Consider the following 16,871-nt stretch of genomic DNA (forward strand, 5'->3'; position numbering starts at 1 on the left):
TACAGAGTAGTGATTGGAGCACCAGCCCAGATGTTGCAACAATACTCCATGTATGGTAGTAATTAGTCAAATTTTATCTTTCAACATAGTGAAATAGTACCTTTACACGTTGCTAATGTTGTTCCGTGCATTATACTTTCTTCTCATGTCCATTTATTATATAACTCTTCTTTTTATCGTTTCTTCTGTTTGCCTGTTTTTCAGCTGACTACAATGGTAGTCTTCAAGTCCAACATAAACAAATTCTTGATGAGCCGTCCCCTTAAGCAATCCGATTTACCAAATTTCCGCTACTAACGATTGCTACGATATTATCCCATTGCCTGCTGTACACTCAATAACCCTTATCCTCGAGTGGCCTCCGGGCCTTGATAAGTGGTGACTCCTATGTAAAAAAAATGAAATATGGAGTTACTTTTCAATCACCCTTTATATATATATATATATATATTAGTGTTATATATATGTGTTAGTCTAGCGGCACTGATGAGTTGTGAAACAACGAAACAGGTCTGTATGTCGATGACTAAAATATATTTTATAAAGCCCCCCTCTTGGGTTGAGCACTATCGTAAATTATCTTACTCGCTACTTAATTTAGCTGAAAAAATGCGAAGCTCGCGGTTTGTTTACAAGCAAACGTTTGAGCCCTCTACGAGTGGCGGACGGATGTTTATTTAAATAGACATTCGGACTGATTAATTTCGGCCACCGATTCCGTAGTCAGGGGGTAGAGCTGCCGACTGTCATCACGACGGTTCTAGGTTCGATCCTCGGCTTGCGATAGGTGTTAGTCTAGCGGCACTGATGAGTTGTGAAACAACGAAACAGGTCTGTATGTCGATGACTAAAATATATTTTATATTATATATATATATATATATATATATATATATATATATATATATATATATTAAAAAGTGGGCATATATACGGTAATGATTGTTTACATTAAGAGCCCAATTGTTGGTAATTGCCCTTTAATCGATCGAAAATATTTCTTAGGAAAAAAAAAATTGCCTCCTTGACAGAAAAAGGAATAAAAAACAAAAAGACAAAATCCTATAACCCTCCACCCCCAACAAAATAATCACAGTTTTATTATTAAAAAAATGAAAATACCGAAAAAAAAACAGGTTATATTGTACGTATCCGTTTTGGACTGAATATCTTCGAAAAATAAATTTCACTTAATTTGATCAAGTAGTTTTTTGTTTTTTTTACGACTGAAAAACACGTTTTTATGACAGCGCGTTGAAGGCAGACATCTTGGAATTTGTTGAACACGCCACGGGGAGATAACTCAATTTAAAGCGCCGACACTTCCTCCCCATCTTTAGTACTAGCTTTTCTTCCTAAAAATCCAACCATTTGCTCGGTATCATAACAAATTGTTTTTTCAATGTAAAAAAAAAAAAAAAAAACCTATTTGATGAAATTAAGTGAATTTTTTTTTTTCGGAGAACTTCATTCCATAACGCATGCGTACAATATAACCTTTTTTTTCTTTTTCGATATTTTCATTTTTTTAATGTCTTGATTAAACTGTACAAGTATCAAATAATCATTTAATTTAATTCCAATTTGGTTTAATTGATTGACAACTGATGAAAAAAAAATGCTGCTTTTTTAGTATGTTATTGTTTTAACCTATAAAAACTTCTGTTTGCATTTATCTATTATGTCGTTAAAGAATTCCGTTTGATTACGGTAATGCCTTTCTATATAATAGACTTCCTTAACTACCATAGAGAAAAATTGGTAGAGATTGCTGACGTCAATTTTTTTAAAACTTTGATCCCAGTTTGGGCCTCTTTACATTTATTGTTTTTGGCTCAAATTAAATTAAAATGTTTGACCCATGTCCAAGTAACCTACATCTAAAATTTCAAGTGTTTAGACCCAAAATTGGCGGATGAGTTTAGTAGAGTCTGCAAAGGTCAACTCTGTAAACTTTCACCTCTTGCCAGACAAATTTTCCCCCCCAAAACTGATTAAAAAGCTTGCTGCATGTCTAAATACCATCTATGTAAAATTTCAAATATTTAGACCCAAAATTAGCTTAATGATTTGCTAGAGACCGCAAAGGTCAAATCTTCTGAACTTTGACCCCTTGGAAGCCAAATTTTCAGCTAAAAAAAAAAAAAAAAAAAAAAAAAAACGATTAAAAAGCTTGCCCTGTGTCTGAATACACTTTATGTAAAATTTCAAATGTTTAGACCCAAAATTAGCTTAATGATTTGCTAGAGACCGCAAAGGTCAAATCTTCTGAACTTTGACCCCTTGGAAGCCAAATTTTCAGCTAAAAAAAAAAAAAAAAAAAAAAAAAAAAAACGATTAAAAAGCTTGCCCTGTGTCTGAATACACTTTATGTAAAATTTCAAATGTTTAGACCAAATTTGGCTGACTTATTTGTTTAAAATCATTTTTTTTAAATCAGTTCTTTTTTATTCAACTGGGTTAAATTATATTTATTTGTAAGCAAAACACGTTAAAATAAGTTAAAATAAAAAATATTGTTGACCTTGCGTATGCTTTGAATAGAAGCGGTGGCTTTTAATATCGGATTTAAAACAGAGCTGTCATGAAAGCAGATACTTTTTTGAAATCGGAAGTCGCAGTTCAAATGCCCAAGCAAGAACATATATATATATATATATATATAATATATTTTTGCATAAATATTTAAGATCTAAGTATCGCAAAAATTTCATATAAATATATATATATATATATATATATATATATATATATATATATATACATTTTAAAAGTTTTTTTTTTTAATATTTTAATGAGTTTATAAAGTTATAAATTTTTTTTAATATTCCATTTTCTTATATAATAGCAGTTCCGTCCGGCTTTGCTGTGGTCTTATGTACTTTCCGTATAAAAAAAGTTTGATTCATCTCCAGGTAACCAACATCTAAAATTTCCAGTGTTTACACCGAAATTTGGTGGAGGAGTTTGGTAGAGTCATTATACAAAGGTAAAGGTAAAAGAAAACATCGCCTTTGAATAAAAATTCAGATTAGAGATGGAAACATTTTTAGATTAGAATTGGGGAAAAATATTTTATAGGGGAGAGCGATGTGATGGGGGTAAAAGTTAGAAGGGAAAAGGAAGAAAAAATCCTGAAAGATTATACAAAGCAATCTATATATAAAAGTGAAATTGTCTGCCTGTGTGTGTGTGTTTCTGTGTGTGTGTGTGTTTCTGTGTGTGTGTGTGTGTTTTTGTGTGTATGTTTATGTGTGTGTGTTTCTGTGTGTCTGTTTCTGTGTTTCTGTGTGTGTGTGTTTCTGTGTGTGTTTCTGTGTGTGTTTCTGTGTGTGTTTCTGTGTGTGTGTGTGTGTGTTTCTGCGTGTGTGTTTCTGCGTGTGCTTCTGTGTGTGTTTCTGTGTGTGTTTCTGTGTGTGTGTGTTTCTGTGTGTGTGTGTGTGTGTGTGTGTGTGTTTCTGTGTGTGTGTTTCTGTTTTTCTGTGTGTGTTTCTGTGTGTGTGTGTGTTTCTGTGTGTATGTTTCTGTGTGTGCACATTTCCTTACCAAACTAATCTACACACACAAAATTTGATATAAGAGGCATTTAGATTTGGGAAAATCTTTTTAATCGTTTTTCGGCCATAAATTTGGCTGTCAAGGGGTCAAAGTTCAACGATTTTACCATTAGAAACTCCACCCAACCCCTCCACCAAGATATGATGATTTTTTGCAACGTCTTGTCAGACGAGTGCCACTCCCTCAGACATTTAAAATCCATGAGCCCAAATGCCTGAGGGAGTATCTATACAAAGATGATGTTACAGAGTCTTAGCTTTGTACGGCAGCTAAGTCTCTCTCTCGGTTCAAAATGTTGAGATCCAGCAACAAGCAAGAGCAAGATAGCGAGCAACAAATTAAACTGCAGACCAGCTTAATGCGGGTACTGGTCTTCCGCTTTATGGTTTTTTAAATCAGAGATTTGCTTCTCCTAGAAAGGTTGCCCTCACCACATACACACACACACACACACACACAAATATAAACTGTGCTAGTTGGCCGTTGACCCAGAAAAAGAGTTCATTCGCCCTTTGGAAGGTCTTGTTTTTAATCCTTCAGGGAGACTAGCCACCCTCCTCACCAAACAAGTCTGGTGGGGGAACCAGTTTAGTCGCCGGTGATCCGACCATGAGGCAGGTAGTACTGGGTTACATGGTACCAGTAGCATATGACATGACCTGACAAAAGACCAAGATATATATATATATATACTTACGTATTATTGTACTTCCTTTTTCCGAACGTGGTGCTGAGTACCCGCCAACTGGGTAATTGTGTTCAGACTGGGTCCGGCGTCGATCAGCGATGATTCTTCCGGTTAGATCCGGGGTCACCTTTAGGACGCGGCTCGTTCCATAAAGAGATTCTGGACCTTTTGTTTTGATATAGGTCGGGCCGCTGTACGTGCTACCTGGATGCTTCAAATGCAAAGCCACTGCACAAATAGAACAACAGAATAATGAGTAAAACAATGAAAAAATTCGCCAACGTTATATCGATTGAATAAAGTATATGAAACAAGGTTTCCAATCAATCTATAACAGTTGACATCAATCAATTAATTAAATTATCACTGCACAAAAAAATTAACGATTCGAAACTATCTTTCTTCCTCGACTTGCAAACAGAATTTCTCTACAGATTTGAATGACGCACATTTTAGATTTTTAATTTGGATCTATTTGTCAACATTATAAATCCGACTTCCTCTTTATGAGAACATTGATTTTTATCTTTCATCTGGATTTTTAATTTTTAATATTTTTCGTTTTTTATTTCTTTTTTCCATTTCATGAACTCTTTGAAATAAAGTTTTTTTTGTATAATTGAGATTCATTTTCTTCCAGCAAAATCATAGCTTCGACATCATATTCATTTGCTAAAAGGACCCATGTGATAAAAAGAACGTTTTTCGTTAAAATTCTATGGATTAAGGAAAATTCAATTTTTTGGAGTATGCTGTTAAACACTAAATTCTTGCAAATTATAATTTACAGTTTACAATGGTGCCTATCTTTCTCTCTTCTTCTTCTTCTTCTTCTTCTTCTTCTTCTTCTTCTCTCTATATATATAGTGCCTGTAGGTATTTAATAATTATTATAGTAAATAATAATGTCAACCCCTTTAAGAAACTTGTTTCTTATCGTTGAGCACTTTCAGTTGTAATAAAGTTGGTTAACTCAGCTGATACGACAGATCGTCAGGAAATGATTAGATCACTCTAACTGACGTTAAAAGCATTTAATAAGAACAAATGTTTAATTTCAATTGTATCTCCTGCGGTTGACGGTAGCCGAATGGTTCGGGTCCTTGCTAATGAAGCCAGACATGATTTCTGTTGCCGAAGTTCAAATCTCTCGACTGGCGTTAATCGTGACACCCAGCACTGATGATTCCCGAAAGGATGAAACACTTGTGTCTGTAAGTATTTAATAATTATTATAGTAAATAATATATATATATATATATATATAGAAAGAGAGAGAGAGAGAGATAGATTGATAGATAGATAGATATTAGTATACTAGTAGGTCGCCCAGCGTTTCCCGGGCGTAAAATACGCTTAAATATAATATTTTAATTAATAAAGAAATTCTGTAATGATTATTATATTGTACCCAATATATATAGTAATGATTTCTAAATTTCAAAAATTGCTTTGACGCAATCAGTTGGAATCGAAATCAAAACATTCAGGGATCCAAACTATTAAAATTGAAAAAAAAAAAAATGGCTTCTGTTGCCGGGTTCAAATCTATCGACTGGTGTCAATCGTGACACCCTGTATTGAATATTCCCGAAAGGATGAAAGACTAGTGTCTGTAGGTATTTAATTATTATAATATATATATATATATATATATATATATATATATATATATATATGTATATATGCTAGCAGGACGCCAGGCATTACTTGGTTTTAAAATACGCTTAAATATGATATTTTAATTCATGCAAAATTCATATTTATTATTATGGAGCCAATTCTCTGTTCATTGATATAGTAGTAATTTCAAAAGAAAAAAATATGACTTGGGCGCCATCGGCTTGAATCGAAACCAAAAAATTCGTCAGACGGATAAGAAATAGTTTAAAATGAACCGACTTTAACTTTGCATATCGGAGGAGAGGCACTTTGAAAAAATGGAGACAGACAGACATAATGAATTATATATATATATATATATATATATATATATATATATATATATATATATTATATTATATTGTTTTTAATAATGTTTTCCTAAATACATATATATATATATATATATATATATATATATATATATATATATATATATATATATATATATATATATACAAAACATATCGCTAAAACCAAAACAAAGACAACATCTAAGCTAAGTAAATCGCGATATATCCAGACAGTTGGCGAGATGGTCCAGCGGTAAGGGTTTAGGCTCATTACCGTTGGGTCCCGATTTCGAATCTCGCTAGATACAGCCACTCTGATGAGTCGTAGACGACGAAACACGTGTCAGGGGATAATTACATTTTAAAAAAAATAATATATATACTGCTCCCCATGTTGGTTAAAAGGGAAAATTATTCCCAACTCGCATTAAGGTAAAAATGCACTTTCGTAAATAATTGAATTCATTCAAAACATAGCGCTAAAACTAAACTAAAAACAATATATATATATATATATATATATATATATATATATATATATATATATATATATATTCATGGCTACTAAGCTTTTGGTGTTTCATACTTACGGGGAACTGTCAGGCTAATTGTAAAGATTTTTTCTTCATGTTTTTGTATGTCCACATGGAGTTTAGTTTAATTAAACAATAAAATCTCTAGCTATTTCTCTAACGTAGTTTAATGTTTCCATCAGCCAATGGCTGAGCTCTTTCAGAAGAAGGCCTGACTGGCGTTTATTCGATGCCTTTTTCTGTTATTTTATTGCATCAAGTCCCTTCTGTCATTGTGTCGAGTTAACAATGGGTCCTATTTTAGCACGTGCGTTATTAGAATGATTTATTTTTATTTTGCTAGTCATCGCTATTTATATATTGATTTAGTTTAGTTTTCATTTATTTAATAGTTAAGTATGTTATTATCTCAAAATAAAGTCTATTCTGTGTTTACAGTTTGTTGCTATTTCACTTTCATGGTTTAATAAGTTTGGGAGGTCATTACAATTTAGAATATCCAAGTTCTCTTTAAAGCATAATCTATACAAATCGTTTAAATATTAATATGTGCTGGTCCATCGAACTACTTTCTAGTATGTATTGGCGATTGACCGTTTTCTAGAGTAATAGTTCATTAGTAATGTTTTGAATCGGCGTTAATTGTTTTTGAATGTGCATTTATCATTATTATACCTGGTTTTAAAATCTAGGAAGTATGTTTTTGTTATATTTTGACAAACATTATGGCTTGGTAAACAATGCCTTTCGGAGACATGTGGTAATGAAAACATTAAACCATGGGAGTAAAATAACAACGAATTTTAATGGATGGACAAAAACACCACGTGGATATAAAAAGAAAGCAAACAGTAAAAAAAAAAGTATTTGTACATTTGGCTGAGGTGCACCCGAAGAAGGTTCAGCAGTTACGCCGGCGGAAACGCATTCAGGTGAAAACGGAAGTCGGAATAATCCCCAATCTCCCATCTACGCATGTAATGATCCAATAATGTTTAGAGGATAAAAATTACTACCGGAACAGTAGTAGAAACTCGCTATGAAGCAAGCGAACAACAGAAGATGTTGTATTTGAGAGAAACAGCTTACCTTATAGGCTTGTATATACTGATGTGTGTTAGCTGTTTTCTTCTTTTATAAAGTCAATGTCAAGCGAGAGATGAAGCGCCTTCCTAGGGCTTTCCTCGTCTGAGTTTTATAGGATGGTGCTTTTGGAGGGGTATTCCATAGCATGTCTTTTAAAACTTTATGTAGTCATGTTTGGGGGTATTTCGTCTTATAGATAATATTGGGTCATCAGGAGAGAATAGGCACCGTTTCGGGACCTTCCTCGATACGGCTTGTTCGCGTATATGCCCCCCTCACTGATGTGAGGCCCAATTATCTGCTCAATACATTTACAAGAAAAGCCGTTTGATAATTAAACGGCTCTTGTAACGAGCAACGGCTTTGCGCATGTCGTTCAATAAATAAATCATAGTATTAAATCATACCTAGTGTCTCTTTTTTCTACTCTCTCGACTGAGATAGCTCATTTCCGATTGTCTCCATAGCGGGGGGGGGGATATTCTCGCCTGAAGGCAAGTCTCATCACACAACCCAAAGGAAAGAAAACATTCTGAAGCTGGAGAAGGGCTATTTATTCAGTTGTTTACGTTGCCTTCTTTTCTGACGAGGAGGAAGAATTTCAGGGGCTACGTACATCTGAGATCTTGGCCTGCTAATTTTTAATCGATTCAAAGCATCCCAACGAACTCCTTCACTCGCTCACTTTCTCTTTACGCCATGTAATGTCACGCCCGTTTACAGGAGTGGTAATAGATAAGTGGTTAACGACAAAAATTTAAAAATTAACAGCAAATCGATGTGACATCTGAGTTCATATGCTGACCCATGACCTCGATTTCCTGTGCAATATTGGGGGTGCGATTTTAAATATGTATTTATCTGCTAGCGTATTGATCCATTACTTTTAATATTAGTATAATAATAATAATAATAATAATAATAATAATAATAATAATAATAATAATAGTACGAGCACTAAGAACAATTTCTAAAAAACTTTGAAAAAATGGGAGAAATTGGAATCAGAGGAATGGCTTCAAATATACAACAAATGATGATAATGAAAACAGCTGAAATATTAAGGTAAACCCTTGAATGCGGAGACTAATACACATGAACCACATGCTCAGGCCAGACAAACTGCTGCAGAGGCAAAACATGGAACCAAGAATAGTGAAGCTGCATATCTACATATTCTCTATCCTCTGAGTCATTTCCTTCCATTGCCCCCCCCCAAGAATGTTGCCAAATAGTCGAGAAGGATCAAAGAGGATGGAAAGACCGCGGAGGGCGCTAACCAGACCTCCGCTGGATAAGTGCAAAGAGAACGGGGTCCGGGGGGGGGTTATTGCCACTCAAATTCCAGTGAAGACCAATGGCCGCTGTCGTTCAAGTCCTACATTGCAAGTTGCTCAAGTCCTACACTGCAAGTTGCTCAAGTCCTACACTGCAAACTCTATGAATTAGACTACAATGAAAAGTGGTATGAGCCCAAACATAAACACGATAATGCCAAACTTCTTTGGGACATGCCGAAAGAAACTGATAAGGTCTTAGAATATTCCAAACTTGATATATTTTTATAAACAAAAACAAGATAACTTGCTCAATCATTGACATAACGTGCCCTTTCGATACGAGAGCGCAAAAGGAAGCACATGATTTTTGTTTTTTTAAATACCAAGATCTGATTAGGAATTAGTTAGACTATGGAACGCTTGTGACTATGATGAAAAACCACTATAAATAGCTTAATCAGATTGACGAAACAGTTTCTTTCCCAGTTTTGCAAAAGGCTTGCTTTTGGAGAACGGAGAAAGTTACTGCTTGTATGCCTGATGTCAAAGGAATTAACCCGACGTTAAAGAAAAGAAAAATCCAAATACAAACATCCAAAAGAAGAAGAAGAAGAAGAAGAAGAAGAAGAAGAAGAAGAAGAAGAAGAAGAAGAAGAACTCACTTGGGTCTTTGTTGAAAGATTCGTTGAAGACGCTTCCGTTATTAATGTAGACAACTGACCCCGGTCCTCGGTATCCGCTTTTGTAACTTGGTGGTGGCATAATGGCGGAGCCATAAGTCGTGTCGCGGTCATCTTCCAAGTAGACACCCTCCATTCCCATGTTGACCATCTGACGGACCTTAGGCAGAAACATGGCGAACAATATGAGGCTGCCGGTCAGGAACAAACCAAACGCCATGCACGCATCGCCATACTGTTCGGCGTAAATCGACTTCCGATTCAGGCCACCAATGAGAGTCCATGCGATCCAGAGAGGGATACTAAGGCCGGCCGAGATACCGATGAACACGCTCTCACGGTGGTTGGTAATGATGCCGTGCGCTTTCATCGAGACAAATGTTGTAACGAGAATGAGGAACATGATGTAGACGAGGGTCAGAAGGTGGTTCTCAAAATTGTTGCGTAGGAAGTGCTCCATCGATCCGGCTCCATATTGTGTGGACCACGTATAGTGATTGCAAATCCAAACCCTATTGCCTGCAGGGACGTTTAGGTTCGTGCCGGCCGAGAAAATGTAGAAAAAAAAAAGAAAAGAAAGAATAAGTGTCGTCAATGAATACTGTTTTATTTTTCTTTAAAGTCTTGTTCACGTTAACTATATATATATATATATATATATATATATATATATATATATATAGTCTTAAAAGTTTTTAACCTTTAAAAGTATAAAAAAAACTATTTTTTATCATTCATTAGAAAACTCTTTAGTTAGTAAGTCATTCAATCACCTGCAATCACTGCATTAAATTGCTCTCTCGAATTCACTATAGTGTCAGTAATAATCTATTTTTTTAAGGTGATCATCAGTTGTTTACAATGAAATATTGTTTCGGGGATATATATATATATATATATATATATATATATATATATATATATATATATATATATATATATATATATATAGAGATAGATAGATGTTTTTAGTCATCAACATACAGTCCTGTTTAGTTGTATCACAACTCATCAGTGCCGCTAGACAAGCACCTCTCCCAAGCCAAAGATCGAAAGATCGAACCTAGAACCGTCGTGTTGACAGTCGGCAGTTCTACCACTCGACCACGGAAGCGATGCCCGCAAATAATCTGTCCGAATATCTATTTAAACAAACATCCGTCCGCCACTTGTATATATATATATATATATATATATATATATATATATATATATATATATATATATATATATATATATATATATATATATATATATATATAAAACAAAAATCTATATTCCTAATTCCAAAATGTTGTTCATCTTACTGTTTATTTCTTTCAGGATGTTAAAATATTAAATACCTGACAGTACCTGTTTCATAGCGCAGAAACAATCATATAATTATTATGTAATTTTTTGAATATTTTCCGCCCTGATTGATATATTTCATCAAAAGAATAAAACCTCATTAAATTTAAAAGAAAATAAAAAGAATTTATGCGCATGATTACATAAATCCGAAAAAAATTGGAGTATTTGAAATTGTGTTTTATGATATTTACGCCATCCTAAAAACTTTTAAAAACACCTTGGAATTTGGAATACAGACTTTTGTCATTTATTTGTATATGCTCTGTATTTACATTTATAAAAGGCACCTGTTATTAATAAAGTGTGAAATATAATTGAATAATCATTTTTTTTTCAGAAACATATACATGTGTGTGTATGTGTGTGAATGATTATTTCTTAATTAAATTCATACATACATAATTTTCCCTCAAACCTTTGGCTTGGTAGATGAGAGACTAAAACTTGCTAATGTGATTTCAAATGATCTGAAATAACAGCAAGGGGAGACTTGATTCCAAAATTCCATTATATTATTTTAAGTTTCTTTATATTATTCTTTTTCATATTTATATCAGATACATATCAAAAATATTTCCTATATGCTATATTTCCCCTCTTTGATTTTCATACATAAAGTAAATTTCACAGCGTATAAGGATTATATATATATATATATATATATATATAAACATATATATATACTAGCAAAAGTACCCGTCGTAAACTGGGTTCAAAAACAGCCTACAGAAAATCGACTCTGATTTATGAAAGTATGATAGGTTATGAAAAGGAAGGGTTGTAAAGAGATAGCTTCGAATTTGGGGATATCAAAACCAAAGCAAAATATGATGAAAGTAAAAATAAAATAGATAAATCCCATAATTTATTATACAATACCTGTTCACACTGAAACACTCTTCACAATATTCTGTGGATCTATATTAAAAAAAGCCTTGTTAAACTTTGTGACATATTTACATTCTATGGAGGTCAGGCGCGAACGAACACCCCATAACTTTATTATACCATATTTCTTCAAACTGAAACATAACTATCAAAGTATACTTACGGAGATAGATATGAAAAATCTTTATTAAAGTTTGTGCCTATTTCCATGCTATGGAGGCTATGCGCGAACGCAGACCCCACAATTTTATTATACCATCTCTAAGTTAAAACATACTTATCAAAGTATTCTTATGTACATCTATATCAAAAACACTTGTAAATGTTTTTTTTTAATTTAAAATTTTTTTTCCATACTTTGTGGACCAGGCGCGAACGTAGACCCCACAATTTTAATGAACCGCCGTTCTGCCAAATGAGACATATCCATTCCTGTGTCTCGATACATCTTCTATCGTTATATGTAATCAGGTCTTTTTTTTTAAATAGTCAACCATATAGGAGCCTATTCGTGACCACACACACACACACACACACACACACACACACACACACACACACACACACACACACATTCAGCTTTATATTATTGCTATATATATATAATACGTATAAATTACGTTTATAAGCCAAAATTACAACGCAATATTATGAAAATAATACATTTTTTTCTTTTCCTTAAAACAAACAGTCAGTAAAGAGTCTGTGTATTGTTGACTGTGGTGTCATTTTGAAATGAGGGAAAAATACGAACTGTTTTCGTCAATTTAACATCACGGCAAAGAAAAAAAAGAAAAAGAAAAATGTATAAAACTCTGAGGATGGCGTCTATCCTCGAAATATTAATTTTAAACAAATAAATATTTGTTTACTTTCATTATATTGCGTTGTAATTTTGGCTTTTTGATGGGCTGTGATATAGCGAAACAGTACCTATGTGGATGACTATAATGCTCCTTATCTTGAGTTGAGCTTATTGGAAAGTGATACACGATATACTATTGACGTATTAAGCAATGCTCTTTGTGTAAGCAAATCGAGCTTAGGTATTCGGACGATGTCAAAACATTGTTAATTTACTGCCGTGACAGCAGCTGCTGATTGGCGTAATAGTTCAAAGCCTTGACTTTCGTTTGGGCAGTCGGGTTTTGATCCTAGCTTAAGGTAGTTGCCTGTCTAGACACACTGATAAGCTGTGATACAGCGAAACAGTACTTATGTGGATGACTATATATGTATACATATATAGAGAGAGACTTATATGTTATATACTGAGTTCGTGTAATTCGGTAAATTTTCATATACCAATAGGTTTTAAGCCAAAAATGGTTGACTTAAGGATTAAGCTACAAAATTATCACATTTCATAATTGAGCATTAATATACTGTGTGTGCAAAATCAAGAGTTCAAGATAAGGTGTTGATGGCAACAAAAAGTGTATTTCAGTTTACATTATAATTGCTTCAATGTTCAGTTCGACAATTTCAAGCATTATATCGTTTGAAAATTGTCAAAAACCAGCATTTCTTCAGACTTTATGAATAAACACACTTTTGGCAATGTAGCATTTTTTGAATAGAAAGAAAAATAGAGGGGATCCCTAACGGGGAAAGCATGCGAGAAACATTTACCTTGGTTGTGGTTACGGAAAAGCCCATTTAAATATTAATGCATCGCCTAATTTTTGTATCCCTATTTAAGAACAGAGTTATGGGAAGTTTCTACGGAGAGCCCTAAGCCATTAAAAAAAAAAATTTCATATATATCTCATTTGTTGGGTTCCTAAATTCCTTTATTTTCCAATGATTGATATTTTGTAAAAAGAATTTTTTTAAATTTTGTTTCTATATTTATATTATGGCCGTAACAACCTAGTAAAAACGTTACGGTTAGTTTTAGTTTCGTATTAGTGGCAAGTAATGTTTATAAATTATCGTTCTATTGGTACATGAACATAAGAAGATTTCAGGTTTAGAATTTGATTGAATATGAGAATAAAATAAAATTATGATGATTTGAAGGGAGATAATCCAATTATGTTGTTAAGTACTGCTAGTTATTTATGTTTGAAACGGGGTCGATTTTGTTTCTTATAATGGTTAAAGGGAGGTAATTCACAACCAAGGTAAATGTTTCTCGCATGCTTTTCACGTTAGTGATTTCTACCCCCTTTTTTTTTCTTTCTATTCAAAAAATGCTACATTGCCAAAAGTGTGTTTATTCATAAAGTCTGAAGAAATGCTGTTTTTTGAAAATGTTCAAACGATATAATGCTTGAAATTATCGAACTGGCCATTGAAACAATTGTAACGTAAAATGAAATACACTTTTTGTTGCCATCAACACATTGTCTTGAAGACTTGATTTTGCACACACGGTACACACACACACACACACACACACACACACACACACACACACACACACACATATATATATATATATATATATATATATATATATATCCTTGGTATATATATAAATTTTGTATCCTGAAAACAATATATATATATATATATATATATATATATATATATATATATATATATATATATATATATATATATTAGTTGCCCGGCAAGGCCAAATGGGAAACAATCAAGCAAAAAAAAAAGAACCTAATCAAACTTCGTCCTAAAGCAGCAAGATTAAAGCTGGCTTGTCAGGACACTATATATACAAATACAGTCAAATTTGGGTATATTTTATTGGTTTGAAAATAATGTAATGTAATATATAATGCTATATTATTATATATCATAATAATGCGTTGTAATTCTGTTTATAAACGTATTTCATATGTATTTTGTTTTAAAATTTAAACAACGCTTCTACCACGAAAAACACAACTCCGACTTTCAGATGACGTTTGCCTAACGGATTCTTCCTGCATTACAAAATAACACCGCAGATAACAACACGTTGATTCTTAACTAACTGGGGTTTTTTTTTCTTATTTATTAATTTTTAATTACTATCAGCAATTGCAGATTTTGTTTTGAACAAAATTTTAAAAAAATGTGACAATAAAGAATCGTTTTTGGCATCCGAAAACAGGCACAAATTTTTCCGATTTCGATACCCCTCAGAAGTTCGGATTTTTTTGATTCCCGATTCCGATTAATCGCCCTGTCCCAACGCTAGTTTTTATACAGAAAGTCAACATCTTCATCATATTATCTATTGAAATAATGGTGTTCATGTATCTGATCCCATACCACAGTCACTCTCGTCAGAATGAGTACTTTCATGAGCAGCGGCATCAATTCTCCATTTTGTCTTATTTTTACAAAGGGTTCGCCACATATCAAGGCCATGAAGCCACTCAAAGATAAGAGCTAATGTGTGTATTGTAAGCATTGGAACAGTAGCGTAGTAATCGCTTGTGGTGGAAATTTGGTATGATTAGGTTATTTACGAAGACGGTTCGATTAAAATTTGTTTACATTGGACTTGAAGACGACAATGATGTAGTCAGCTGGAAAGCAGACAAACGGAACAGAGTTCCACAGGCAGGCAGTTCTAGGAGAGAAGCTTTGTTCATGGAATCAACGTTTAGGTTTAGGCACCGATAGAGAGTGTGGAAAATTGCTAACAAAGGTTTTTTAACTTGGATAATTTTAATTTGGAAATTTTCAGATAAAAAAAAGTTTACCACCAGTAACCTTTTCGAAAGGGGTTAACGGCCGCCATCTTTAAAGATTGACGCTAATTCTAGGCCTCTCCTCTCTCAACTCAATTACTGTACGCAAGTATCTTTGTTAGCAATTTGTTTGAAGTTAAGCTGCATTTTGATTTTACAACAGGCCATCTGACCTCCAATATCACCATGGGCATAGAATATGTGCCTACATTAAAGATGGCTCTCTGTGTGGTAGGGATATCTCCAGGGAAGACCCTAATTTATTTTATATGTGCTTCTGGGAAGCACTTGTTTACACCATTGCGTTTATATTTGCCCTCTATCGCCCTCCCATAACAGCGGAGTTACTCTCTTTAAGAGCATATCTGAGAAAATTGGCGGCAATATGTCTTGCTTGAGATGAACGAAAGTAGAAAATATATCTTACCTGTAAAGTCGATGACGGGTACCGCACGGGGAGGTACAGTTAACAACCACTGTATGTTGATCACGAGCTGCACACCTACCGAGAAGATAAACAAAAGTATCTGGTATGTGCCCCGTAAGTAGTTCGGCGACTCCGTATCGTTGAGGAGCAGTCCATCACTGGTCTTCGATGTTAGGATGACCATCAGCTTAACCAGCATGACAGAGAAGACGACAGAATAGCTGAATCCGACCCCGAACCGAGTGATCCCGCAAGTCTCCTGGGTTGGCTTGGGCAGGTAGGCGAAAAGAGTAAGGAAACAGAGAAGCACCCCGAACAGAAGGAGCTGGCCGAGCCACATGGTGCGCCACTGGTTCCCCAGTTCAGTGCCTAGGAGTTTGTACAAGATGGTGATCTCAAATATGATAACGGCCAACACACCGAGGCTGGCAAGCACACCCAGTGCGATGATCCACTGCGAATCCCGGAGACCGTACTCCTCCTCGGTCCTCATTGGGATTTGACCAAAAACGCCAGTCAGGTAGTCAACCTTTGGAATCGTGATAAGATTTCGTTCAGCCAGGCTTAGAGTGGTTGTAACTCGAGCGGCCGTTGTTGTGGTTTTAATGACGGCAGTAGTAGTTGTTGATTGTCCGCATTCGATGCAAGGATCACTTGGGCATTTGCTTGAGGGTTCCAATATATCCAACTTTTTCCCTTTCACATAGTTCACCTTTTATACATGAAAAACAAATAAATACATAAATAAATACACGGGCGGCAAAAAGAAAGTCCGCACT

The 16,871-nt window shown here is 34.2% G+C and overlaps 1 protein-coding gene across 1 annotated transcript in view; it reads right to left on the minus strand.

The window, feature by feature from the left end:
• Nucleotides 1–16,871, minus strand: part of LOC145269484 (metabotropic glutamate receptor 3-like) — a 46,948-nt gene that overhangs the window by 3,212 nt on the left and 26,865 nt on the right. Inside the window, exons 3-5 of the mRNA XM_080125208.1 lie at nt 16,093–16,804; nt 9,763–10,299; nt 4,256–4,474 (exon numbers count right to left, since the gene is read on the minus strand). Coding sequence (XP_079981334.1) covers nt 4,256–4,474; nt 9,763–10,299; nt 16,093–16,804 — 1,468 coding nt within the window. The remainder of the gene's footprint in view (nt 1–4,255; nt 4,475–9,762; nt 10,300–16,092; nt 16,805–16,871) is intronic.

The sequence above is a fragment of the Euprymna scolopes genome, chromosome 45 (assembly GCF_053919585.1).
Source record: "Euprymna scolopes isolate OS-2025 chromosome 45, ASM5391958v1, whole genome shotgun sequence".
Taxonomy (NCBI): domain Eukaryota; kingdom Metazoa; phylum Mollusca; class Cephalopoda; order Sepiida; family Sepiolidae; genus Euprymna; species Euprymna scolopes.